The sequence below is a fragment of the Magnolia sinica genome, chromosome 8 (genome assembly GCF_029962835.1).
Source record: "Magnolia sinica isolate HGM2019 chromosome 8, MsV1, whole genome shotgun sequence".
Lineage (NCBI taxonomy): Eukaryota > Viridiplantae > Streptophyta > Magnoliopsida > Magnoliales > Magnoliaceae > Magnolia > Magnolia sinica.
This window is the reverse complement of record NC_080580.1, coordinates 15,146,125-15,172,814: the sequence shown is the minus strand read 5'-3', so window position 1 is coordinate 15,172,814 and position 26,690 is coordinate 15,146,125. Positions and strand designations below refer to the sequence as shown.

At 40.3% G+C, this 26,690-nt stretch overlaps 1 protein-coding gene across 4 annotated transcripts; it reads right to left on the bottom strand.

The window, feature by feature from the left end:
* On the bottom strand, positions 1–25,479 carry LOC131252960 (probable phosphoribosylformylglycinamidine synthase, chloroplastic/mitochondrial). 4 transcript variants are annotated; one of them, XR_009174778.1, is made up of 4 exons: positions 25,381–25,440; positions 20,998–25,272; positions 20,715–20,794; positions 1–19 (listed from the first exon to the last, which is right to left on the bottom strand). XR_009174778.1 is itself a non-coding variant. In XM_058253758.1 (3 exons), exon 2 carries the CDS (start codon positions 25,236–25,238, stop codon positions 21,003–21,005), a length of 4,236 nt encoding a protein of 1,411 aa, XP_058109741.1. In that variant the 5' UTR covers positions 25,239–25,248; positions 25,381–25,479; the 3' UTR covers positions 20,630–20,794; positions 20,998–21,002. The 4 variants fall into 4 exon arrangements, 2 of the variants coding, with proteins under 2 accessions (XP_058109741.1, XP_058109740.1); XR_009174777.1 differs by lacking the exon at positions 1–19 and adding an exon at positions 1,616–1,902; XM_058253758.1 differs by lacking the exon at positions 1–19 and having other exon boundaries at positions 20,630–20,794; positions 20,998–25,248; positions 25,381–25,479.
* Positions 25,480–26,690: the final 1,211 nt, after the last annotated feature.

Sequence of the window (26,690 nt, the reverse complement as noted above, 5' to 3'; positions counted from 1 at the left end):
TCATCGCCATGCAAGCTTCCTGATCAACACAAATAAAAAGAATAGGTTGGGGATGTTTTTCGACTACATGAAGTTGTGAGGCATGTACAGGCAAACGTTGAAAGAGAACCAGTACGCAATCCCTCAGCATTGATGGCGACAGTTGGAGATACGTTTGTGGCTGGGGAGAACAAGGACCCACTTTACAATATGGTTTACTCAGAGGACTTGGACAGGACACATCGGCGCTCATTAAAGATAGTACGAGATGCAAAAGACATAGCATTGATGTCAACAACATTATGGTTAAAGAAGTGGGGTCTCAAGATGATTCTTTCAACTCCTTGATAAAGGGCCCGGCGTCTGAAAATGGGGTCCATGGAAAGCAGATGGAGTAATGAGTGAACTCTGTAGGGCCCACTGTGCATGTATGACTTGTCCACACTGTCGATCCGTTTTTCTAGATCATCGTAGGGCATGAACCTAACATTGAAGTCTATCCAAATCTCAAGTGGACCACGCCACAGGAAACAGTTGGGATAATGACAAACCTTCCTGGGGCCCACAGTGATGTTTATTTGTCATCCAACCTGTTCATAAGGTCACAAAACCATAGATGAAGAGAAAACACAAATATCAGTCTCATCCAAAGCTTTTGTGGCCCCCAAGAAGTTTTCAAAGGTAAAGATTCAATTCAGACTGTTTCCTGTGGTGCGGTCCACTTGAGCTTTGGATATGCTTCAATTTTGGCCTCATGCCCTAAAATGAGCTAGTAAAAGTGAAAAACGGATGGATAGCGTGGATAAGTCACATACATCAAGGTAGGCCCCACAGAGTTTACAAAGTACAATACCAGAGTTAGTACACAATCTGCTTCTGGGTCCACGAGGCATAAGGCCACATTGTGGGCTGTGTGGTAGCTTGAGCAATTAAGCAAGCAACAATCGTGGGCTGTATACCCGTCTGATAGAGATGACAACAGGGATAATAGATGATGATGGCATTGGAGATGTTTGTATAGAGTCTCCAATTCAAAGGCATTGTGTCCCATTGCAGAGAGGGACTTTGACCATGTCACACAGGATCCAGACCATGGCGCTCACGCCCCATCACAAGCTTCTAAGCCGAGGCAACAGATCTTGGTTTGTAGGAGATGGGTGACTACAATGAGGCTATTGCACAAAGCACAAAATCTATCAAAGTGATGTTCAAGGAGCTCCACTTCCATTCTGCACTACGGATATGGCTTGTATGCCTATGGGATGAGCAACTCCAATGAATACAGATCCTGCTCAGCTTAGTGGTAGACGAACTCTGTTTCAACACTAAGGTCATGGGATCGAGTGCCCGTGTGGGATGTGTGTGTGTGTGTGGGTGTCTGTGAAATTAAAAAAAAAACTACAATGAATATGACACACTCACAGTTATCCGGCTATGGATATGGGCAGAAATTATAGGTAGATGTATCTAGGATACAGATATGGGTACGGAGGTGCACAGCCACAGGCTCATGATAAAAACGCATTATTGCAAGCCTCGTAATAAAAAAATGCATTGCTATAAGCTCAAAATGTATAAAACCGTAAACACAAAATGCTAACAAAGAGATGAAAAGGACCGTAATAAACATGAAGGAATTGCGCTCTATGAAATAAATCGGAACTAATGCAAGAAAAAAAATAATCATGGCTGACAATAACAATGATTGTATCTACCAATATAGTAAGTCAACTCAAGGAGAAACATACCTCCATCATACATTAATCGAAGCTTAAGTTATTTTCCATGATTTCTATATTCAGCCACTTTGTTACTTGAACTTCAAGAGGATCTAAGTTGGAATGTCCTCGCGCGCACTAATAAGGATACTGCAGAATTACTATTCAATAAAAGATGTCTTGTTTCTGGGTGCGATGCTAGGCTCTGTATAGAAATTCAAACCGAAAAAGGAATTAAATCAGTTGTGTGCAAAAATTCAGAATGAACGAACAGGGAGAATAAAAAGAATAAGGAAAAACTCTAACATCAATAATAAACTCATGAAGCTCCTAGACTACAAGAAAAGGGGGCTTTAGCCTCGGTTCAAAATTGAGGCTAAAAAGGTTAAAAACTGAGGCTAAAGCCTTTAGCCTCAGTTTTGCCTCAGTTATCCAAACCGAGGTTGAAACCCCCGCGGCTAAAGGCTTTAGCCTCAGTTTTAGCAACCGAGGCTAAAATGACTTTCATAGCCTCGGTTCTTCAAGTGAGGCTAAAAGACCTTCTTAGCTTCAGTTTTCTCGAAATGAGGCTAAATCAAAATTTTAGCCTCCATTGTTTCCAATTGAGACTAAATCCAAATTTTAGCCTCGGTTGCCTCCAATTGAAGCTAAACCTATTTTTAACCTCGGTTCTCAACAACCGAGGCTAAAGCCTTTAGCCACAGGAATTTCAGCCTTGGTTCTCAACAACCAAGGCTAAATCCAAGCCTCGGTTACAAAATTGAGGCTAAAAATGTTTAATTTTTTTAAATATTTATTTAAATTACTAATCCATTCATTCAATCCACTCATGAAACAATCAATCATGAAAGCCATAATACCAACAAAATAGTTAACAACTCAATCGAACAATCAATCTCACTTGTTTACTATTTAAAGTTTTCAAAACAAACTCAATCAAACTATTACACAACATTAGGTTCCACAAATAATACAAAGTCACAACGCAAGATTTGGGTATGACTTTTGCTTGGATGATGAATAACTACAACTTGTTCGGTTGTCTGAAAGCATATGCAAAGAAGAAGAACTCACCATTAGCAATAATTTTGTATGCGACTGTCCATGTGTCAAATGAACACAACTCCCCGTGCTATCTTCCCTATTACAACCCGAGAAAGTGACTGAACCCAAAAACAAAAACAGAAATAACTCTTCTTTTAACCTGTTGGAACATCAGGTCAATGGAATCTTGGCAATGGTTAAGTGAGATGTGTGCAGGACCTTCTTGAACACATCTCACTCAAGTTTATTCAATGCACACGCCATGGTTCTTCACAAACTGTTTGATTAGGGACCTAATAGCTGACACTTCAAATGTGCTAGGAAGGTAATTTTTTTTAGTCCATGTATGGTGGAGCATACCAGTTCAATTGTGCTTATAACCATCCAAATCTCAGAGGACATGTAATTTTATGGATACTTGTAGCAGGAGAATAAAAAAAAGATAGATTCTGACATCAAAGGAGAAGCTGGTTGCAAGCCACCACTGTTGGGCATAGTTCCAATCTTCCTGAGAGATATGTTCCAGTCACAGACTCTAAAACATTCAGAGGGAGTGGCTCTAGAAAAGGACAGAGTCATCTACCACTTTTTTTCTATGATAAAGATAGACTCTGGCATACACACGCACACCCAGATTCTCTATGACTTATAAATTCCCAGATAAAACAATACATGCAAAAGTACCATCTAGTTAACTTGTATGACAGTACACCACATCAATTGCAAAATCAAGTGAAAAATTAGCAAAAAATCGCCAGGGATGATTATATAAGCTCTCAAAACAATCTGATTCTTCAAGAAAGTTTAAACTACAAATATGGATCTTGTAAATTAATTTTAATGCCCGCACAGCTTCCCATAAAGCAATATGAAAACCCAAGGATAACAAACATACTGGGAATTCACGAATCTTGTATTACTGGACTGTCCTTCCATCTGCATTCATAATGCCAATCCAATAAGCAAAATGAGAAATGGTATCCAAGATACAACATCCAACTTCGAAAAAGGAAAATGAAAAAAATATCTAAAACACTGCAATGGAAGCATAGTTTTCTTCAAAGCAAAACTACAATAAGGTTGGACATATGAACTTCAACTAAGATAATAAGATGCAGCAGAGTGGAAATAAACAATCGCAACAATTTTCTGATTATAGATGCAGTTTTCTCTCAACATTGCTGCAATTGTCTTTGTTTCAAGTCCAACTTAAAATAAATGCAATTGTAACTTGGAACATATCACTCACTAAATAAAGTGGGAATAATCCAATTTTGGATATCTTACTTGTTGGAATTTAATTTAAATCAACTGCACATCCAAATGTAGCTTAAGTTAAAAGCATGGTTGTAGAAACTGCTATAGCGGCCATTTCTTCAAAAACACCCATCTTAGTAATGGTCATTAATGGAAGAAATTGGAATGGTTGATGTAAAACAGATATTGTAGATTTTGCCGACTTTTCTATGTTTTATTTTCTTCAAATTTAACTGTTATAACAGCCATAACTATCATGTAATGGTAAAGGCTTTTAAATTGGATGTCCAAAGAGATAATAAACAAATGAAGAAAAATGAACTCTGAAAAGGAAAATAATGCAATTGAGGCTTTGTTCCCATTGGCATAAAATTCCTAGGACTTCTTTTGTTTAGTTATCTACAAGTTCATCTGAAACTGGGAAATATTCTAACTGATTTTAGGGTAGCATATGGTATTCTGGTTGGAATTCTGCTGATGGAACAAGCTTTTGAAACATAACCCCAACAAATTCAACTAAGACCATTTATCTACAAGTATCGGTTCACAGGAAAAAGGAAAGCTGACAATTTATAACTACAAAAGACAGAAAGGCAGTGATTTACTTACAAGAATCCAACAGCAATTTGGTTCTCATAGTTCAAACCATCAGACATTCCTAGATCTCCAAGGCGATCACCAAGAAGTAACACATTAGTTCTCTACTTCACTGAGGCATTGCCATCGTTTGGCTCGTCAGTATCTCCTAATTAGTGATGAAGTGCTGCAGCCATATCAAGAGCACGCTCATTTTTGTTCAGGACATGGATCGTCTTCCCTATCACCAAAATCAAATTGCAGAAAATACTTTGTTTAGAAATAAATGGAACAAGGTACCTTTAAAATAATAATAATAATAATAATAATAAGGGAACATGGTTACCTCAAACGTTATCCCATCTAATGCCATTGCATTGCTCACTTCTTCAACATTTCTCATATCCACAAAAGCAAACTTCTTCTCATGCTTGATGTACACATTAACCACAGCATTGCCTATAAAAGGAAATGCCTTAAATCAGTTCCCTTCTATATTGCATGACAAAAAGGTATGATCTCAAAATATGAACAGAAGAAAGAAACTGCAATACTAATACAATATTCCGACCAGGACCAGCACTGTTTCCTCCAATAGCAGACATAACACAGCTAAAAAATGTTGCGATTGTCTGTTACAAAACCAAAAGAAGAAAATGAATAGTTAGAGCATTTTAAAAACTTGGACTAGTTTTTGAAAGTTTGCTGATATCAGAAGTCAACATAATAACCATCAAGAGCACATCCTGTCACCCTTGAGAACCTAACATCCAAATGTATCCTAAAGCAAGGCATGTGGTATGGTATCTTGCAAGAGTTCTTGATGAGGTTTTTACTCTTCTGAACATCTCATTTTTGTTTCACTTGCTAGATATATAAGATTCCCTCTAGAAAACTACAAGTTTCACCAGTTTCCAATTTTAAAAAAAGTACACAATGCCCGATTGAGCAACAGAATGAAAATAAATTCAAACATGAAACTATTTGAATTTCCAAAACAGAAATAACAGAAGAGCTTCACAATAGATAGAATCTTTGGCAACATTCCTACAGCCTATTTAAATACCCAAATGATAAATAAAAATGCTCTTGAAGGACCATAAAAATAAGAGAAGCCTGAACCTCAGCAGTCAACTGAAGCATACCTCAACTGGGTCATGTCCCTCGTATGGTAATTCGCTTGCAGGGACCACCAGCAACTAACATTCCACAACCAGCAACACAAACTATAGTTAACAAAGATAAAATTGGAGCAGTTTAAATAATTCCCACACTTCCCACACTTGGGGATGATATAGCAAACTTCTCCCATGATGCGTGAGTCCAAGCCATATGTTGTCTGCACAGGATAATGGTTTTATTAGCAATAGCATGTCGAAAGCCAAGCAACTGCTCTGGAGCAGAAAAATCAAGAAAACAGGAGCCTGCCCAATGTGTTTCCTGTTTTGTGACCCAATCCAACTGATAAGGTGGATTTGTATGATTGATTCCTCTGAAAAAATCCAAACAAATCCTAATTTCTTTTGAGAGATGTCTAAACAGGCCCTTGTTAAAGAGATCGAAACAGATTTGACCAACCCAAGTTGTAAATCCAGCAGAGAAAGCATGAATTAGTTGAAGTTTCAAAATAAACAAGCATTTTCTGGCTTGTAATGTATAAATAGAAGTTAAAAAGAACTGTTAATTAGAATAGAAGTTCTAATTAAGCCTTCAAAATCAAGCCTCTGTGAGAATCAAACCTTTAATAACCTTTGGCTGAGAATCCATCTTGAAACAGAAGTAACAATCAACAAATTAATTTTCAAATCTATCAAGTGAAATTCATCATTCCATTCCACTTGCATCACAAAACATTGAACAATAAAGCTTCATTTATTATAGGCAAAAAGGTAATAGCATGATGAAACTACTACAGAAGAAAAAACTGAAGCTTCACCATCTAAGAACAGTACAATTCAACAAAGAAGGCTAGTTCCAATAAGAGCTACAAAATAGATCTCTACAAAAACGATTCATTCACTTCGCACGAGTGAGAGATGGAACAGATACTGGGGTGGGAATAGGCAAGTGGTGGTTTGCAAAATAGATGAGAAACAGGATTGCTGATGGGGGAATGAAAAGAAGTTTGAGCGTTCAGACAAGTCCATACAAAAATTGATACATACTCCAAGCTATTTGTACGAGTTTTCAGTCTGAAACTCACCTTGCAAGACGTATAGAAAGAAACAAAGTATGACATAATAACATCAGTTGCAATAAACACCAACAGCGAAAATGTATGCTTAAATTTATAATACAAAGGACAGATGTTCAATAATACATGAGTGTATTTTCCATTATGCATGCAAACATATCAAGATCCCTAAAGGCAAGCCTATAATTATAAAGTGCTGTCAATATCCAATTCTCAATGATTTTCCACAGGATAACAGGGATCACTAACTATTCAATTAATTGAAGGCCCTATGCACCCAGACCTACAGTTAAAGAGCAGAATATTGCAAAAAAAAAAAAAAAAGGAATTCTGAAAGGAATATGGAAAAAAACTTGGAACATGATATAAACTTGGTATTTCAGTCCCCTAATTCGACTGATCGTCCTGTCTTATTTAAATCAGCATTTGGATTTCCATACTAAAGGCTAGATAAATTGGGTCAAATAGATGAAATTCCAAATTGACTGGTAGGTTTCTAAGCGTTGAACTTAAATTACAAAGAAAGACTGATTTTGGCCATAATCAAAATGGAAACCCCAAATAAATGGTTGTTATCTAAATTACCGAAAATGTTCGATTTTGGCCATAATCAAAATGGAAACCCCAAATAAATGGTTGTTATCTAAATTACCGAAAATGTTTAGTTGAAATTTCTTGGACTTTCCAATTCAATCATTGTCATGGGGGGTGCATCAGTGACAAAAGCGCGAGACAGAAAAGGGGAAAAAGGTTGGCACACTATGAAACTACGAAATCATGATGATATCAATCACTATTTTTTTAGAAATATAAGACATTTGTATTATCCATGCCCATGATCAATTGGGACTAGATTTTATCCAGAATTTCTAACCTGAGCAGAACATTCTAGTGACATAAGTTTCAACGACATCCACTGTATTGTGAATGTCCCCACCAACAGCTTTGGAAACGTGATAGGGAGGGGAAAATATTGTCCCCAATGCACATTCTGCAGTTCTTAGCTGATGAAATAGGATCTTAGGATATATATATTTTTTTGTGCATTTTTAACCATCAAATACATGTCCAGAAATCAGATCAGCAGATAATCAAATAAGTATGATAATTGGTTCATGATACACCTAAAACATGTATCCAATTTCTAAGTTTTTTTTTTTAAAGTCCCTGCATATCATCCCTCACGCTCTACCAGAGTATCAAAGTTTTTTCTCATTGCTATCATACAACATTAACTGAGATGATTTCATTAAGTTACACATGACACATCATACATATTGTTCGATGCCTGCCATTGCATATCATTTCAAGGTCATTCGGAATGAATTCCAATAACAAGGTTTCAAAACATAAGCATATTCTTCATGGTAGATGCCAATTCCTCATACTAGGATAAGTATCAAAGACGGTATTATACAATGCTTAGGCCGAGAGTTCTGACAGTAAGCTCGGGTTTTCAGCTCCTACAAGGGGAGCCCCTGTTTTAGTGACCCAAACCATTAACAATGACATTGCAAAATGCACTACTAAGCAACTGTCACAGTATTTATGGAACAATGACATTGCAAAACCACATCACAATTCAAAATCACTATCAAAGCTCAAGCACCCGAGATCAGAATAGTTACCAAAGCCAGGATCAGAGTAGGAAATACAATATATTCAACAGCAGCAAAGATTGGAAACAGCAACCCGGAATGCATTTCTACCTTGTTTTAAGAATTCACATGTTTTACCAAATCTACAGTGAAAAACATTCCTCAAAATTGAGGGGAAAAACAATGCGATTCAACAATTGCTCAAAAAATGACAGCAATGCAATAATGAAAGTTCCTCAGAAAAAATAAATCGAAACGCAACATCACAAAAACAAAATCCCCAAAAAAAAAAAGGCAAATAAACTATGATTTCCCAATCGGCTGAAAAAAAAAAAAAAAAATTGCAGTAAGTACAGCCATTTCCCTAAGAAGACGTTTCGGAAAGAAAGCAAAAAATCGAAATAAATAAGCAATACTCAGATTATGTTTATTTTCCAAAAAGCCACTGCAACTTCAACCAAATGAAGGAAAAAAATAAAAATCCATGAAAATTCAAAGGTTTTTAACTGCAATTTCCAGATCTTATAAAAAAGGCGATTGTTAGAAGAATTTCCATAATAACAGAAGCAATTGTCAATAGCAATAAAATCCAAAAAAAAAAAAATCAAGAAAAAAAATAAAAATTAGGAAAAACTCGTGAAAATTTGTTTATTCTCTAGAAATGTGCAGCTAGTTCCATCAAGAAAAAAAAAAATCAAAATCTTCTAATCAAATGAAAAAAAAAACAGTAATTTGAAAGATTCTGCTCATCCTCCTACTTATTCATGTCAAATCTACACCAGAGCACATCGGGATCCAATCAAAACCCTAACATTTCCTAAAAAACTAATGAAATCAAGCAATTTTCAAAGAACGGATAAATCGAAGGGATCTACTTTAAGAGATCGAAACAAATCACGATCCGAAATTGTATTCCAATAGAATTAGCTTGTTTTTCACATCGATTCATGAGAATGAAGAGATTGATGGAATCAACTCACTCAGAGGCTGACATCTGAGGAAAACCCGACGGTAAACTGGAGTGGAGAGACCGCAGCCGTCGAATCGGCTTTCAGCACACACGAGATCACCAATCAATAGCATGAATTCGAGATTAATAAATACCAATGCCAGGATTGCAGCGCTCCTGAAACCTTATCTCCTTCGATCCTTCTCTCTCTCTCTCTCTCTCTCTCTCTCTCTCTCTCTCTCTCTCTCTCTCTTGGAATCGTCTACTTCTCATTTAACTCTCATTGAGACGGAAGGGGTTAAAAAACTAACCGTGGTTCAAAGACTGAGTTTAAGCTTCAGTGAATACTAATTACAAACACGTCATTTTCAAGCGCCAAAATAAAACGCACTACACATGCCAACATAAAAAACTTGTGTAGGATCAAAGACGTTCACACGGTGAAACATGCTGCTTAAATTCTTATTTATATTCATCAGATTGAAATAACGTATTCAAAAAATGATTAGTTTACAAATAAAAGGTAGACTTTTCGCCTCGGTTCCTATGCAACTAAGGCTAAAAGGTAGACTTTTCGCCTCGGTTCCTATGCAACTGAGGCTAAAAAGTAGACTTTTCGCCTCGGTTCCTATGCAACTGAGGCTAAAAAATAGACTTTTTGCCTTGGTTCCTATGCAATTGAGGCTAAAACGTAGACTTTTCACCTCGGTTCAAATGCAACTGAAGCTAAAAGGTAGACTTTTGGCCTCGGTTCCTATGCAACCGAGGCTAAAAGGTAGACTTTTCGCCTCGGTTCCCATGCAACTGAGGCTAAAAGGTAGACTTTTCACCTTGGCTCCTATGCAACTGAGGCTAAAGGTAGACTTTTCGCCTCGGTTCCTATGCAACTGAGGCTAAAAGGTAGACTTTTCGCCTCGGTTCCTATGCAACTGAGGCTAAAAGGTAGACTTTTCGCCTCGGTTCCTATGCAACTGAGGCTAAAAGGTAGACTTTTCGCCTCGGTTCCTATGCAACTGAGGCTAAAAACTAGACTTTTCGCCTCGGTTCCTATGCAACTGAGGCTAAAAGGTAGACTTTTCGCCTCGGTTCCTATGCAACTGAGGCTAAAAGGTAGACTTTTCGGCTCGATTCCTATGCAACTGAGGCTAAAAGGTAGACTTTTCGCCCCGGTTCCTATGCAACTGAGGCTAAAAGGTAGACTTTTCGCCTCGGTTCCTATGTAACTAAGGCTACTTTTCACCTCAGTTCCTATGTAACTGAGTCTAAAAGGTAGACTTTTCGCCTCGGTTCCTATGCAACTGAGGCTAAAAGGTAGACTTTTCGCCTCGGTTCCTATGCAAATGAGGCGAAAGATGAACTTTTACCCTCAGTTTCTTAGCAACCGAGGCTAAAAGACACATTTAGCCTCCATTTTTTCAACTGAGGCTAAAAAATTGTGGCTAAAGACCTATTTTCTTGTAGTGTAGGAACCCAAGCCAACAGCAATACACGAGAGCGATTCGACACACACACAGTCTTTATAAATAAATCACAAGTCAACAAGAAGTCCAGATGGTTTTAGTTATTTGCTCAAGGAACAAACTCAACAAGAAGCAACAAGATTGTCATGTCGAGGAACTGATATCTAAAAGAAAGGGGGAAGGGCAGGAATAAAACAGCATCTGCATTTGGATGTAAAGGGTCGTTTGGATGCCTGTAACTGGGGCTAACTGTAAATGATTTACAGGTAAAAGGTTTACAGTCTGTGTTTGGACGCTAAAAAATGCCTGTAAATGATTTACCGGCTGTAAATCATTTACAGCTTTCAGCTCCATTTGATTTAAAGACAAAAAGCTGTGATTTCATTTGCAGGCTCTCCATTTACAGCCTAATGGCTATAAATGGAAAGAATGGCTCTCCATTTACAGGACTTAAACAATTTACAGGTTATCTAAACACAGACATCATTTACCTGTAAATCATTTACCACTTAAACCATTTACAGGCATCCAAACAACCCCTAAATCTTGATCACTGAATTTGTTAATCTGAATCGTTGTGCACTATTATGCACCCTAAAGTAATTGAGAATGTCTGCAGTCAACCTGTTTCAGCACGTCTTTCTGATTGACTTGTCGGTTCTGGCATCTGAATTTAGATTTGATCATCAATATCTAGGTCAGATCTTCTACTTGAATATGAATCTAGGCATGTTGTTGTAACTGCCAACTCCTGTTGCAACCCTATCTGCTCGTAACTCATGCTATCAGTCACTATTCATCGCTGCTCAGGCTTCATCACTACTCATCCACCTACTTGCCACTCGTGCTACTCACCACTTCTCATCATTGCTCCAGCCTTCGTTGCCATGAAAGTTTTTCTTTTATTTCTGAACAAATCATCGCTGCTCAGGCTTCATCACTACTCATCCGCCTACTTGCCATTCGTGCTACTCACCATTTCTCATCATTGCTCAGCCTTCGTTGCCATGAAAGTTTTTCTTTTATTTCTGAATAAATGTGTCTTTCAAACTCAAGTTGTTCTCTTGAACCACCTTGAGTTTTGGGGGGAGGATGGAGGGATAGATATGCTAGTAATGGATATGCATGGAAGGCTATATATAGAGAATTAAGTATACTGCTGCATGGATATCATAAGATATACATCTCATTATATATATATATATATATATATATATATATATATATATAGAGAGAGAGAGAGAGAGAGAGAGAGAGAGTACTATGAGGTTGACCTCATGGGAGCTTCCCATGAAGTTGAGCTCTATGGGCCCCACCGTGATGTGTGATGGGCATTCACGCCGTGCATTTGGTAGGTCCCCTTACAGGATGTGCCAAAAATCAGCCATATTCAGAACTCAGGTGGGCCACACTATCTGAAAACATGGAGAAATCATGGAGAAATCATGCCTAAAACATTTAAACGCACTTGGGAGGACCCACCGTTGAAACCATCGTGGGTCCTTTATATGCTATCCAACCCATTCACAAGTTGATTCCCACCTGGATGAAGGGAAAAAAATAAGCATTGGCCTAATCCAAAACATCTATGGCCTCAAAGACCATTTCAATGGTGGGCATTCAATCCCCACTGTTGTCTCCCATTTGAGTTTTGGATCTCTCTGCAAAGAAATCATCGCTGTTGGAAAATGATAATAAAATGAATTTTCATGGTTTCGGAAACCTATTAGTTTTACAGTATTTCTGGAGTTCCTGACATGGAATGCTCTCACTAAGAGGCATAGAAGTTGACAAAGAGCTTTTGCATAAATAATGTATGCTGTTTTTCAGAGACCAAGTTTCCTATTCGTCTTGAATGGGGGACTTACCCATTTTGCAGAGTATGCCACTGGGGGACCGATGGTTGGCTTATCCAAGTAACTAATCTGATGGCCCCATCATGGATGGACCATGCCCAAAAGATTTCTTGAATTGGAAGATCCTAACCATCTTTAATCTTTTCTCCATTGAATGTGGATTGTTGTGGTGCAGTTCTTCTCAACCATTTGATATCAACATAACCATTTGAAGCCCGATTAACAAAATTCAAAGATCCATCATGTTTTAGTCGTATGGATGAGGCTTTGGTGGTTGTACTTCCAACCATTATTGAGAGAGAGAGAGAGAGAGAGAGGATGGCCAAGCCATGGCACTTCTTAGATTGCCTTCCTCCAAAAGAAGGCCAAAAGACTAGCAAATCACTCATGTCAATCAGGGCGGAGAAGACCCATCTTGATCCACCCAACCAATACAGGAATTTACCGGGTTACCTAAAGAGCATCCATCAACATTCAATTTCCACCAATTTGCCAACAGTGGCTACCATACATCGGCCTTTTTGAGGTTCTTTGTGTCAATCATGCATCATTTCTGGTCATTTTGTTAAGAGATCCACAATAGAAACACTTTAAAATCCTTCACAACCAAACTCCAACTTGCCAAATGAAACTTGAAATTTAACTTCACACAGGATAATGGAAGGAAAACACTTTAAATAATTCTTCTATTGTGTTCTTTCCAAATTAGATGCCTATGCATCCCCAATAGGAACCTTCATGGTCGAAACAGACCTACCACCATCCTCCATAGGAACCCTCATGGTCGAAACAGACTACCAACCAACTTGTGCACCGAACCAGGAGAGACAAAGAAAATATCAAACAACTTGGAGGATAGATATTTGCAGTGCAAGAATATATAGTTCACCACCTCTTCATCTTCCAACAAAGAAAGCATACATTTTTCTTTGGGGCACAATTTTATCTCTATTGCTACACTTAAGAATATAAAACATCGAAGTAATCCATTTTTCTATTTATGTGGACTACCTTGTTGCTAAATCTGGAAAAAAAAAAAAAAAAAAGACATGTTCTGTTCATGCGGAATTTTTTCTCCCTTTCTTCTATTTTTTGCTTTAGATTATGTTGATGACAAAATTTCACTTTATTTGGAAAAAAAAATTAGAAGATGGAGGAACTGCTGCTTCCTTGAACAAAATGGAAAGCATAAATTGGATAACATAGGTTGTTGCGTTTTTTTTTTCCTTTGAATATTGAGTAACATTTTATTAATAAAGGTCGCAGCCAAAATATACAAATATACAAGAACAAAATAGAAAAAAGAATTACAACTCAAGCCAACTATCAGGAAAATGATCAATACCCTTCGATGCAAATGGACATTCTTTCACATGCGTCTTTGCCCTGCCGAAGACCTCCGCAACTCACCCAGCCCGATTCCTAAAACACCGATTATTTCTTTCCAGCAATTAAAAAAACCAAATCCCCACAAGAAGACTTAGGCGCCAAACTTTTGACACCATCTTGAAACGCCTCCATGCCACATCATGAAGAATTGACCAATGGAATTTGGCCACACCCACATTACTCCAAACAGATTGAAGAAGTTTTCACATGCGAATGCATAATGAATGAATAAATGATCTGCTGTTTCTTCATCTTGGAAGCACATTAAACATACATTTGGTAGAATCATATTCCTTTTGCGAAGGTTATCAACTGTAAGGTGTAAGCACCTTTTTTCCATCCCAGAAGCTATGCTAGAGTGGCCACCTTTGGGGGCACACCATAGCGCCAAACATAAGCAGATGGACCAACCCCAGCACTTGCCCCTTCACCACTGAACATCTTGAAGAAAGATTTAACAGAAAATTTTCCTTCTCTTTTAACCACACTATCGAGTCTGATTCTGGTAACACTGGCCTCACCTTGGAAAGTAACTTCGATAAATTAACCAACTCCTCCAAATCCTCATCATCTAAGTTCCTTCTACACAGCGGGTCCCAAATAACCTCCTCACCCTACAAGCTAAAGCAACTTGCAACTAATATGTCTACACCCATCGACAACCTCGCTGACCAGTGAAGAACTCACCCAATTTCTGCTCCCCAACCCATATATCCCAAATGTGAAGACCACCAAATAAAGAAAAAGTAGGAGTTTCAAACAATAAAATTGAATCATATTAAATATATTTTTTAACATAATGAGATGCATTAACCTGCCCAAAGCCAAAGCAAAAGATTTAGTACAAATTTGGTTTGGCAAACACATGAACAAAACAGCCTTAAACAGTGGACAGAACACTTGAATTGTCCAGTATACATGTCCCGGTCACCTATTAGGGTACAAGGCTATTTTAATGATCTTCTCTTTTGTTTCCAGACATTACTCACATATGTAAACCTTAATGTACAGAAAGTATTTGAATGCTAAACAATGATATCCTCCCTCTTTTAGTACATGTAGCACACATGTAAAAGGTCCACAATACTCATTTATGAACTGGCATGGTATGTTAGGGAACCATGGAAGCACACAGAGATGAATCAAGCAAAGTACTCCAATCGCACAACCAAGTTCAAACACAATCAAACCGAATTTTACGTGGAAAAACCCTTGCGGGGAAAAAAAAAAAACCATGGCACAAAGTGACAGTAATGCACCATGAAAGCAGAAATTACAAGAGATAGAGATTACCGATTCGAACAAGCCTCGAATCTCCCTCGCAAGCCCAAGCTATGCCCTTGAAACCCCAGGAACGAATTACAAAGCCCTCCATATCTCTCAAATCCCGATTACACCCATATATATATAGCTTGCATGAGAATCACAATCGAAATAGGAAACAAATCCCGCACTTACTGTAACTAGTGAACCAACTCCAATATCCATTCTCCGCCGAAGTACTTGGATTTTGATGCAGTCAGCATATCACTACTGGACATCCCACAATTCCAGCACTTCAAATTTCATTTGCCTTTGCCCTTGGATTTGGACCTCGATCGTGAAGATCCATTGTCCAACTCAGAATTTCGCCCCCTCATAACCAGTGCGCCTGTAGAAGTACCCACATCACCGTTTTTCTTTCTCATCGCCTTCGACTGAAAGGTTGAGATAACATTCTCGACGCTAATGGTCGTTTTACCGGTGCACAGTGAGTCCTTGAACGACTCATATGAAGCCGGGAGAGAATTCATCAGGATGTATGCCTGATCCTCATCTTTCATCGTTTCCTCCACATCCAACAATTTACAAATCAACTTGTTGAAGTTACTAATGTGGGCTTCAACATCAGCCCCCTCCGCCATCTTCAGATTGAGCAACTGAAGCTTCAAGTACAAACAATTTTCAAGAGATTTCTTCGCCCATGTACTTGCTGCAATTTTCTCTCTCATGATATTATAGAGGACCTCATCTGTTAAGCACAATTTGATAGAGGTTCTCGCTTTCTTATTCATTTTGTTCTATTCATCTTCAGTCATAAATTCCGGTCACTTCTCAAGGAGGACATCGTCAAAACCTTGCTGAACTAGGAGACTGGTCATCTTGACCTTCCATGGTTCAAAATTATTTTTCCCGTAATATTTTTCAACATCGAACTTCAGGTTATATGCCATTGTTACTATGCTTTCAGATTCAAACCACTTCCCAACATTAGCTCTGATACCACTTGTTGAGGAACCACGGAAGCACATAGAGATGAATCAAGCAAAGTCCAATTGCACAACCAAGTTCAAACACAAACAAACCGAATTTTACATAGAAAAACCCTTGTAGGAAAAAAAACTACGGCACAAAGTGACAGTAATGCACTATGAAAGAAGAAATTACAAGAGATAGAGATTACCGATTCTAACAAGCCTCGAATCTCCCTCGCAAGCCCAAGTTATGCCCTCGAAACTCTATGAACAAATTAGAAAGCCCTCTATATCTCCCAAATCCCGATTACACCCATATATATAGCTTGCATGAGAATCACAATTGAAATAGGAAACAAATCCCGCACTTACGCAATTCTACGCGTACACTCGAAGACACCTTTGATGGCACTTCAATGGCATCGACGACCTGTCGATGGCATCGAACACCTTCGATGTCATCGAGAACAACACCAAATCGTTCCAGTGACTAAACATGGATTTCCAGATTTTTCCGATGGCATCGAGCAGAACATTACAAAGTGTCTAACAACTAGCATGGGATTTCTGGATTTTCTCGATGGCATCGAATGGTCTGTCGATGACATCGACAGACCCTATTGCCGAAAGATTTAAGACATCGACAACATAACATACCCACAAAACCCGCTCTAAGTGGGTAATCTAAGCAGCTAATTGACTAATCAACCTACGGGGATTGCACAGCTATTAGAAAACTCCATTAGATAGCTACGGATCATTCATGACCAGTGTGATTCATGGCATACGGGTGATCTCTAGGACCTTACAAATGAATGACTCGGATCTCATGCATGTGTGCTCCATGTACTGAGATTAGTTGCTTGATTTAACTTCATAATTAGCATCGGAACCTTTACCCTTGTCTATTTTTATTTACCCAGGAACAAAATCACATGCTTTTATACCTATATGAACTCATGTTTATCTAAGAAGATGTAACTGTACAGATGTGTTCAGCAAGATTTGTTTTGATATCATTGAAGTAAATGCGCAAGCTATCTTTTCAAATGCATAGTTACATATTACAAAACATGCTAAGGTACCATTTAATAGAAATTGAACATTGATGTGTCCAAGCAAAGTAGTGAAGTATTGCAAACCAAAAGAAAACATGACAGAGAAATACATGCATCACAGTCCAAGGATGGGTCCTAGTAGTCCATAACCTTACCGGAAAAAAAAAAAAAAGGGTCCGGCGATCAACTCTAGAAGCAACCCATGCATAGATGGTCAATCAACCTATAAATCAGTCCGTTTGTGGATTGTTTAGTGGCCAACAAAAGTTCCAAACATGGACCATGGATTGATGTGCACACACTACTTTTAATTACATTCATGTTTGTCACTAATAACTAAGATTTTAGTATGCACACGATGTATAATGGCCCGTTGAGTTAGATACTATTTTGACATTAGATATGGTTATGTATTAGCATACAAAAAGGCCGGGATTTAGCTTGGAAATATCAACTAGCACAGGAAATGATCTAGAAAGTGGCAACACTTGCTTTTCCATACTAATTGTTTTGAAAAACCGTGCACTATCATGATCTCCACAAAAGCATATCATTGGATTTGTAATAGCATGTCTTTGATTTGATTCAAAAGTTCAAAACCGTGATGATCATGAAATGATGGTTTTAAATCGAAAATCTAATTTTCTTGTTCATTGAACTAAGAACCGTTCATTGAACTAAGAACCCAAAGATTGGAACACCAGAAAATAGGCGGGGCGATCAAGTCCCCTGGGTTGAAAGTCCCTAAAGCGTAATAGGTAGGGCAGCTTAGACCCTTGGTTTGAAAGTCCCTAAACCCCAAATTGGTACCATTTGGATCTTCATTGATTGGGGGCAGTTGGGTGAGCACATTGGAAAGTGCAACAAACAAACCACGTGAGCCAGGTGGAGTAGTAGTCTGATTAGCTAACGTACAAATCGGTCCCCACATTGATCAAGGCCAGGTGGGTGAGCACATCTAGATGCAACAAACCACCTAGTATCAAGGTGTTCCGTAACGGTAACGGTGGCCATAATGGCCACCACCGTTACCTTTACGATATGGGTCGTAACGGCTATTACGGCCCTCATAACAGCCGTTACAGTTTCTTTTTTTATTGAAAAAAAAAATCCTGAAAAACTTGTATTTGCTCCGTAATGTTGATTAAAAAGTATGAAAAACCTATATCTGCCCCATAACAGACAATTATGAGATTGTTATGGCCTTTATAAGGGACGTAACGTGCCATTAACGGCAATTACGGGTCATTTTTTCCCATAACTGCTGTTACAGCCGTTACAACGCCGTAACGCGTAACGGTTGCCACTGTTACCTTTACGTAACGGCCTTTACGGCACACCACGCCTAGTATAGGCCAGGTGAGGTGTTAAGATAGTTGAGGCTAGCTGTAGTAAAGTGGTCCTGGTGTTCAACAAAAACAACCGTATTGATTGTTGTGGCAAACCCCTGGTGCATTTTAACATTCATTCATGCATCGGTTTATTTAGCTTCTTGCATACACATTTTTTAAAATCTCTTGCATTTGTATTTACCATTGTTTTTGGAAAAAGGTAAGTAGAAGTTTACTCATTGGGCTTCACAACTCACCCTATTGGGACTTTAAATTTCAGGTCAAGGATCACATTAGCGCCTTAGAAGATGGAGCCATTCTTATCTATTTTTATTTCTTGCAAGTTGAATAGTTATGTAATAAAGTTTAGACGGGATGTAATTGGAATTTATCTCAGACTCGTTCTGGAATGAATGTAGTCAATATTTCATTAATATGGATGTTTACGATGGCTTTATCATAAGAAAGTGAATGAGAATGGTAGAACTACTGAGTTGCACTCTCATGTGTGGCATCAGGATTGAGTATACCTGAGTGCCGAGTTTGGGGCGTGACACAAATTGCAATCCATAGTTTTTAAAACTGCTTTAAAAATTGCTCGTTTGACTCATAACTCAACCCAATCAACTCGACTCCGCAAGATTCCGAGCTACAACACTGGGAAACTCACTCATGAGGAGCAACTCAACAATACTCGTCAAGTTCACTCTCAGACTCAGTTGATTCGACGCGACTAGTTGTGACTCAAGCTGAGTCGTTTGCTGGGTCAAGCTGTTTACAAGAAGAAGAAGACTCAAGGATTGTGGCTGTGAGACAATCTCATGCAACAGTGCATTTTGGTTGACAAAGTTGCTCAAGAGTCGCTCATAGCGACATCTAACTCCCCGCTGTTGGATTAAAGCTCACACTGATGTACCTTGCAGCACATATGGCAGGCAAGTATCGTTACTGGGCTACCACAGCACCATTGATTCTCATACCACCTGTGTCATTGGCCTCATGGGCATCATGAAGTGGGGGGGGGAGAGCAGATCGTATGGAGTAAAAAAGGACCTGTTGAAGATAGAAAGATGCTTGTCGTTTTGGTCAACAATAGGATCAAGGCATAGTGACAAATTCGGCAGCTAAACATTCCTGGACTCCCTCCTTCCCTTCCCTCCATAGGAAGTACTTGTGTTAATCAGCCAGCTCCAGGATGAGGACCACCGTCAAAACTTGAATTGACTGATAATGAAATTACATATCTCCCTACCAACAGAACCTATCTATGGATAAAGAGTCGTTTACACGTATATATATAGCTCTGAAAGCAAAAGAAACTCTTAGTTAATCCTAATCATTCATTAACTCTAATCCCAACAATCTATTTTTAAAAAATATTTGAAATGACTAAAATATCCCTAAACTCCATATCGACCATGCATGCCTTCTGTCAGTGGGTCATAACTCAATTCATGTTAAAATCAAGTGATCTTGAAATTGCGTGAAAGATAATGAAATAGGCCAATTTCCCATCATTTGGATATCATTTGGCACCCAAAAGGTATAAAACAAAATAACTGATGAAAATAGTGAAGTTTGTTCAACATGTGAGTGTGACTAACCAATTATAAGTCTGTCACTGCTCGAAAACAAATTGATGCAAGGAGACAAAAGACTAAACCCAATGGACCTGTAAAACCAACCATATCACGCATGTGGAGCCCACTAATTGGCCCATTAACTCTATGGAGGCTGAGCCTTCTTGCATGCCTCTAGAATATTTGGGGTGAACACAACGCTTGCTGCTTTGACAACAAACTGAAACCATGGGAGCAGATATTATGGAAGATAAAAGGAGATGTATTAGAATGGGCTATCAATATTCTTCATGTTGACATCAATGTAGCTCGCTCTACATTACATCCTTAATCTCCTTTCTATTGTATTTTTTGTCAGTTGACAAGCTGTTATCTAATTAAAATTATTCATAGCTATTCGGAAAAAAAAGTACAGCATGCATATCATCAGATCGAACATCATATAATCCCACTTTACACAAACAAGTCGAGAATACCAGAACCCCATCTACCTTAGATACTTTCAACCATAAGGTGTTTGATTGATTCCAAGTCTGTAGTCTAGTCTCCTTCCCTAACAATTTGAACAACTCTGCAAAAGCAAACAATCAATGACACAAATTAGTAAATAATCTTGAAGAAGATAAACTAGAATAGAAATAAGGAAAATGAGCAATTGTATTGCTGCTCAAGTAACAATCTGAATACAACTCTTCCCACGTGCGCCAATGTGGCCCATGTGTGTTTGATCAAGGCCATTCAAGTGCAGTCTCAGTGATCAGAACATTCAATTACCTCTTTCACTGGCACCATTCGCGAGCATTCTGGAACATCCGCAACCATGGACTAGGGCCCTTCCTATCAACATCCCATTCCTTTGGATACCACGGAAACTGCCACATCATGAAACAACGCTCCGGATGAGGCATCATGGCTAGATGCCTCCCATCTGGTGAACAAAGGCTTGCCACCCCCAACGGCGAACCATTTGGATTGAATGGGTAAACCTCTGTCACACTCCCATCATCATCACAGTATCTCAACGGTGCCAAATTTGACTCCAAAACGCGATCCAAAACGCCCTTTTCAGGGAAATACGCCCTCCCCTCACCATGAGCGGCCCACACACCCAACTTGCTACCCTCCATGCCTTTGAACATTATTGATGGGGATTCTCCTATTGTCACACTTGTAAAACGGCACTCGAAGCGGCCCGATTCATTGTGAACAAACCTTGGTTGAGACATGTCCCCACCTGCACCAAGGACACCCCCGACCTGCGATCCAGGCACCCATCCCAACAATGCCATGAGCTGACACCCATTGCAGACCCCGAGGCTGAAAGTGTTGGGCCGATCATAGAACTCTTGGAATTCATTCAGGAGCATCTTATTGAATCTTATGGAAGCAGACCAACCTTTAGCAGAATCCAATACATCTGCATAGCTGAAACCTCCAACAAATACCAACCCACGGAACTCACGAAGAGAAGCATGCCCGCTTAGAAGGTCCGACATTGCAATATCCCAAGGCTCGAAACCAGCAGCATAAAGTGCAGCCGACATTTCTCTGTCCCCATTGCTCCCTTCCTCACGAATCACGGCCACCTTCGGCTTTGAAGACACAGCCATCCATTTCTCGTCTGTAAATCGAGGGGTAAAGGACAGCACCCAAGAAGGCACATGCCGACTCTTCAACCCCGTTTTCTCCAAATCCACACAAGAAGCTAATCTTTGAAAGCCCTCAAGCTGAAAACTAGTATCCTCCCACATGTCCCGAAGATGGGTGGTCTCCCCCTTCAACTGAGGCAATCCATCGACATGTATTTCTATGATGGGTGATTTGGTGACATGTCCAATGATGTCAGCAGAGACATGGGCTGCATGAAGTTTTTCCATGACTGTATCAACATCTCGTTTGCTAACCTCAAGAACGAGACCAAGCTCTTCTGCAAAAAGAGCTTGGAAGAGGCCTTTTCCCCGTGATGCCAAGTCCAACTGCAAACCACAGTTTCCAGCAAATGCCATCTCAAGAATGCAAACAATAAACCCACCATCACTGATGTCATGGCCTGCTGAAATCAGGCCTTCTGAAAGGAGTTCTTGAATGGACTCAAAGACACTTTTGAGATAAGGAACATCATCAAGATCAGGGCATTCGTTGCCAACCTGGTCAAAAACCTGGGCAAGAGCAGAACCACCCAACCGTCTTTTCCCTTTCGCTAGATCAATGTGTAGCAAAACACCATCATCTCCGAGCTTCAAGTCTGGAGTCACCGTCATTGTTATATCTGGGCATGTGACGTACACACTGATTACAAGACTTCCAGGGGCCTTGACGACCTCGCCTGAGGCATGAGCAGCCATTGAAAGACTGTCCTTCCCACCATCTATTGCAATACCCAATTCGATCATCGATTCTGCAAGAGCGGTAGCTGCATCATACATATCTGCTCCTTCTCCATCAAGCTTGGCAGCATACATCCAATTCCCGCTTGCTTTAACATCGCAGAGAGATGTCACCTTTGCCCATACAAGATTTGTAAGTGCTTCCCCGACAGCCAATCTTGCCATTGCTTTCAGATTTAACAAGCCCTTGATGGGCTGCTCTCCAATTGCACAAGCACCACCCGTGATAGCTGTATATGTCTGAGCGATCACAGCAACATCAGAAAGAGGAAGTTGCAAGGGCCCGACTGTCTGCTGCTGTGCTACTAGACCTGTTACACACCTATCAACTTTTGTTGTCAAGAAGCGTTTCGAACATACAGATGGAAGCCTCAAGACCCTCTTCAGGCAATCAAACAATGAGATTCCAGGAGCAATATCAAGCGGCTCACGTGCTTGGGCAGACCGTTTGAATTCAAAAATTTTCTGAGGCATGTCTCCAAGCACTCTTTCAAGCTCGAGGTCCACTGCAGGAGGGGGGAGAGGGAGACCACTCGACTGGCAATGTTCCATAGCTAAGCTATCAACTAATACAACCCGTCCATCGCCGCTGATGGTCCCAATCACAGCCATAGACACCCTTTCTCTTTCACAAATCGAGTGTAACAAGCTTCGGCTTTCAGGCTTCACTAATATCGCATCCTGCTCCTGGTATTCGGCACCCCATATCTCTAGCACTGACATCGTCTGATCACCAACGACTATGGCCCGGATATCAATTTCAGCTCCCTTTGGATAGATTATTTCCTTAACGACATTACAATTCCCGCCCGCACCTTGATCGTGAATGCTGATAATAGGATTTTCCTCCCCCATCTCAACACAGGCACGGACGACCCTGTACAGCTTTTGCGACATCTCTGCATCCCCTCTCTGAACAGCATTGAAATCCAGCTCCGCATCATTCTGACCACTCACCATGCTCGATGCAGCTCCACCTCCCATTCCAATCCGATATGCAGGGCCACCAATCTTTACCACTAGCATTCCAATGTCAGGCTCCCCTTTTGATATATGCACATGATCAATCTGCCCAATTCCTGCGCTGAACATGATTGGCTTTAACCACTCCCTCCTCTCCCCACTCGGGAGCCTCATTCCAAATGTTCTTGTATATCCTTGAATCAAAGGCTCTCCAAATTTGTTCCCGTAATCCGAGGCGCCATTGCTCGCATCAATTAGGATTTGCAAAGGTGAAGCCAAGTTCGATGGATAAGCAAAAGACGGGTCTTCCCATGGAGCATAAGACCCTTCCATCTGAAGGTTCCCAACACAATAACCAGCCGTTGAAGCAACCACAAAAGACCCCCGGCCTGTTGCATGAGTGTCCCTGATGCGGCCTCCCGCACCAGTTTCAGCACCAGGGTAAGGTGCCACAGCACACGGGAAGTTGTGGGTCTCTGCTGTAAACAGAATATCAAGATCACGCGTCAAACTGCACAAAGGAGATGTCGAACCAGGCGTCACCGGCCGCAATGTATTCACCGAAAACCCCTTTATAGCACTCGAGTTATCCTTAAATCCTATAACCGAGTTGTTGGGGTTCGCCTTCAAAGTACTCTTGACAATCTGAAAAAGCGTATTATCCATTGGTTTTCCATCAATAACAAGCTTCCCATTGAAAAACCAATGCCGACTGTGCTCACTGTTAGACTGTGCGATGTCGAAGAGTTCAACAGTCGTCGGATTCCGCTTGATATCGTCCCTAAAAAGCCTTGTGTAGTACTGCAGATCCTGTTCATCGAAAGCAAGGCCCATCTTCTCATTGATCTCTTCCAATGCCTCCCTCCCTCTCTCGATGACAGGCACCTGCCTAACAGCCTCAGGAACCATTGTCGTCTCAAATGACATGAGCTTGGACGGGTAGATGCATTCTGTCATCCGATCGTGGACCATTGCCGCGAACTCCCTAACAAGATTCTCCCTTGATACCCCCTTTCCGGCCTTGAGAAACAGCAAATACCGCCGTGATCGCTCCAAGCGGGTCACTTCTGTCAGCGTGCACGAATGGCAGATCGAGACCGCATTCGCAGACCAGGCTGTCGTGAAGGACAGACGCGGCCCCACCTCAACCAATACAGTGCTAACGCCTTCCCGCCCCTCCTCATTGAGAAAGCTCTCTGTAAGCAGATTCTGTGGCTCATATGTCTCCCCAAGAAGCCATTTCAAAATTCCAAGCTTTTCGCTAGACAGAACAGAACTCAATCCGATATTGAAACATTGCTCCGTCTTTAAATCAACGATCTGATTAGAAATCTTCCTCTGGGCCAGCTTCAGCAGCTCTTCTGTCGCGCTCTCTCGAATCAACGGAATCCGGTAAAAATGCACGACCCCGCCAATGCTTTCCAACAGACTGGCTTCTTCATCTACTGTATTGGGGATTCCTCCTGAAACCACAGCTCTGGCCTTCAATACGAGTGAGGCCCTCGTTGCAAGATGGCCATTTGAAGACGAAGACTGCCGATTCAGAAAGCTGCCGCGAATCACACGGCGCTTCTGCTTACTACTCCAGCTTCGATTCAAGATCATACTCTGCCTCTGTGATCCTTGCAGAAATTCCGCCACCGCAATCTCGCCGAAGGCAGCCATTGTCTGATGACTGCGAACAACCAAAACGATTTTGCTACTGATCGATGATCAAAAAATATTCTAAAAATTAATTTAAATTTTTAAATAATCTTTCAAAAAATATTTATCTCACATCAAGGGAGAAGGAAAGAACGGATGTTACCGGAGATGTCAGATTCCGTCAAAGAATTCCAGCGCAACTTGATTCCGGTCAGCGAGTCGGGAGGGAAACGGTAGGGTTTTCGAAGCGAGAGAAGATTTTATTCCGGGGACGCGGACTGCCTTTGTGCGCGCAGGCACAGGAAGTTATTGTAGTTGGAAGATGTGTGGGGCCCACAGAGATTTCTGTGAATAATCTACTCCGTCCATCCGTTTTTCTAGACTACAGAAGGACGGGAATATAAAAATCAGGAAGATCAGAAACTCATGTGGGCCATAACATACGAAACAGAGGGGATTGAACGTCCACCATTGGAAGATTTTTGGGGACGACAGAGGTTTTATATAAGCATAATATTTGGACTTTCATTTTATCTGAATGTTCAATAACCCTATGAACGGTTTGGATGGCATATAAACATCATGGTCAGCTCTAGAAAGGTTTCAACGGTGGATGTTTCCTTTACCACTGTTTCGTTTGGTGTGTCCCACATGAGTTTTGGATCTGTCTGATTCGTAAACTTATATCTTATCGAGGTCTTGCGTAACTGATAGACGGAGTGGATTTGACTCGCGAAAGTCTTTGTTTCCCACACAGCTTCCAACTATAGGAACTTCCACTACTCTGAAACCTCAATGATACGTGGTCAGATGAATTCCCTGCAACCTCAAGATCCGTTGGGCCCACCGTGATGTTTGTGTTGTATCCACTCCGTCCATCCGTTTCATCAGCTCAATTTAGTACATGATATATATATATATATATATATAAGTAGAGAACTCAAGCGGACCACCCACAGGAAATAGTAGCGATGGAAACGTCCACCATTGTAACCATCATGGGTCCCACCATGCGGTTTATATGCCATCCAATCCGTTGATGAGTTGTTCGCAGTGGATGAATGGAAAAAATAAATATTAACCTTATGCAAAACCTACGTGGCCCCAATGACAGTTTCAATGGTGGAATTTCAATCCCCACGATCGTGGCCCACTTTAGTTTTCTAACTTTCTTGTGTTGGGTGTCATATCCTAAAATCATCTGTTGAAACGGATGGACGGTGTGGATATAACACAAACATCACATTGGGCGTGATGGAGCCTGGGGTCAGAAGGAATCCTTTAGCCGAAGGTATAGCAAGTCTACGTATGAGTGAGATTTCGTGAGTACTGCTATGTTTGTTCACACCATCCTTCGCACGCACACGTGTCGTCATCTTGTTATGTTTATAGTATATCCGAGCAGTCCAAGTGGAGCATCATCGTGTGGCCCACCATGAATATGATTTTAATCCACTAAATATGTCTTTCCAA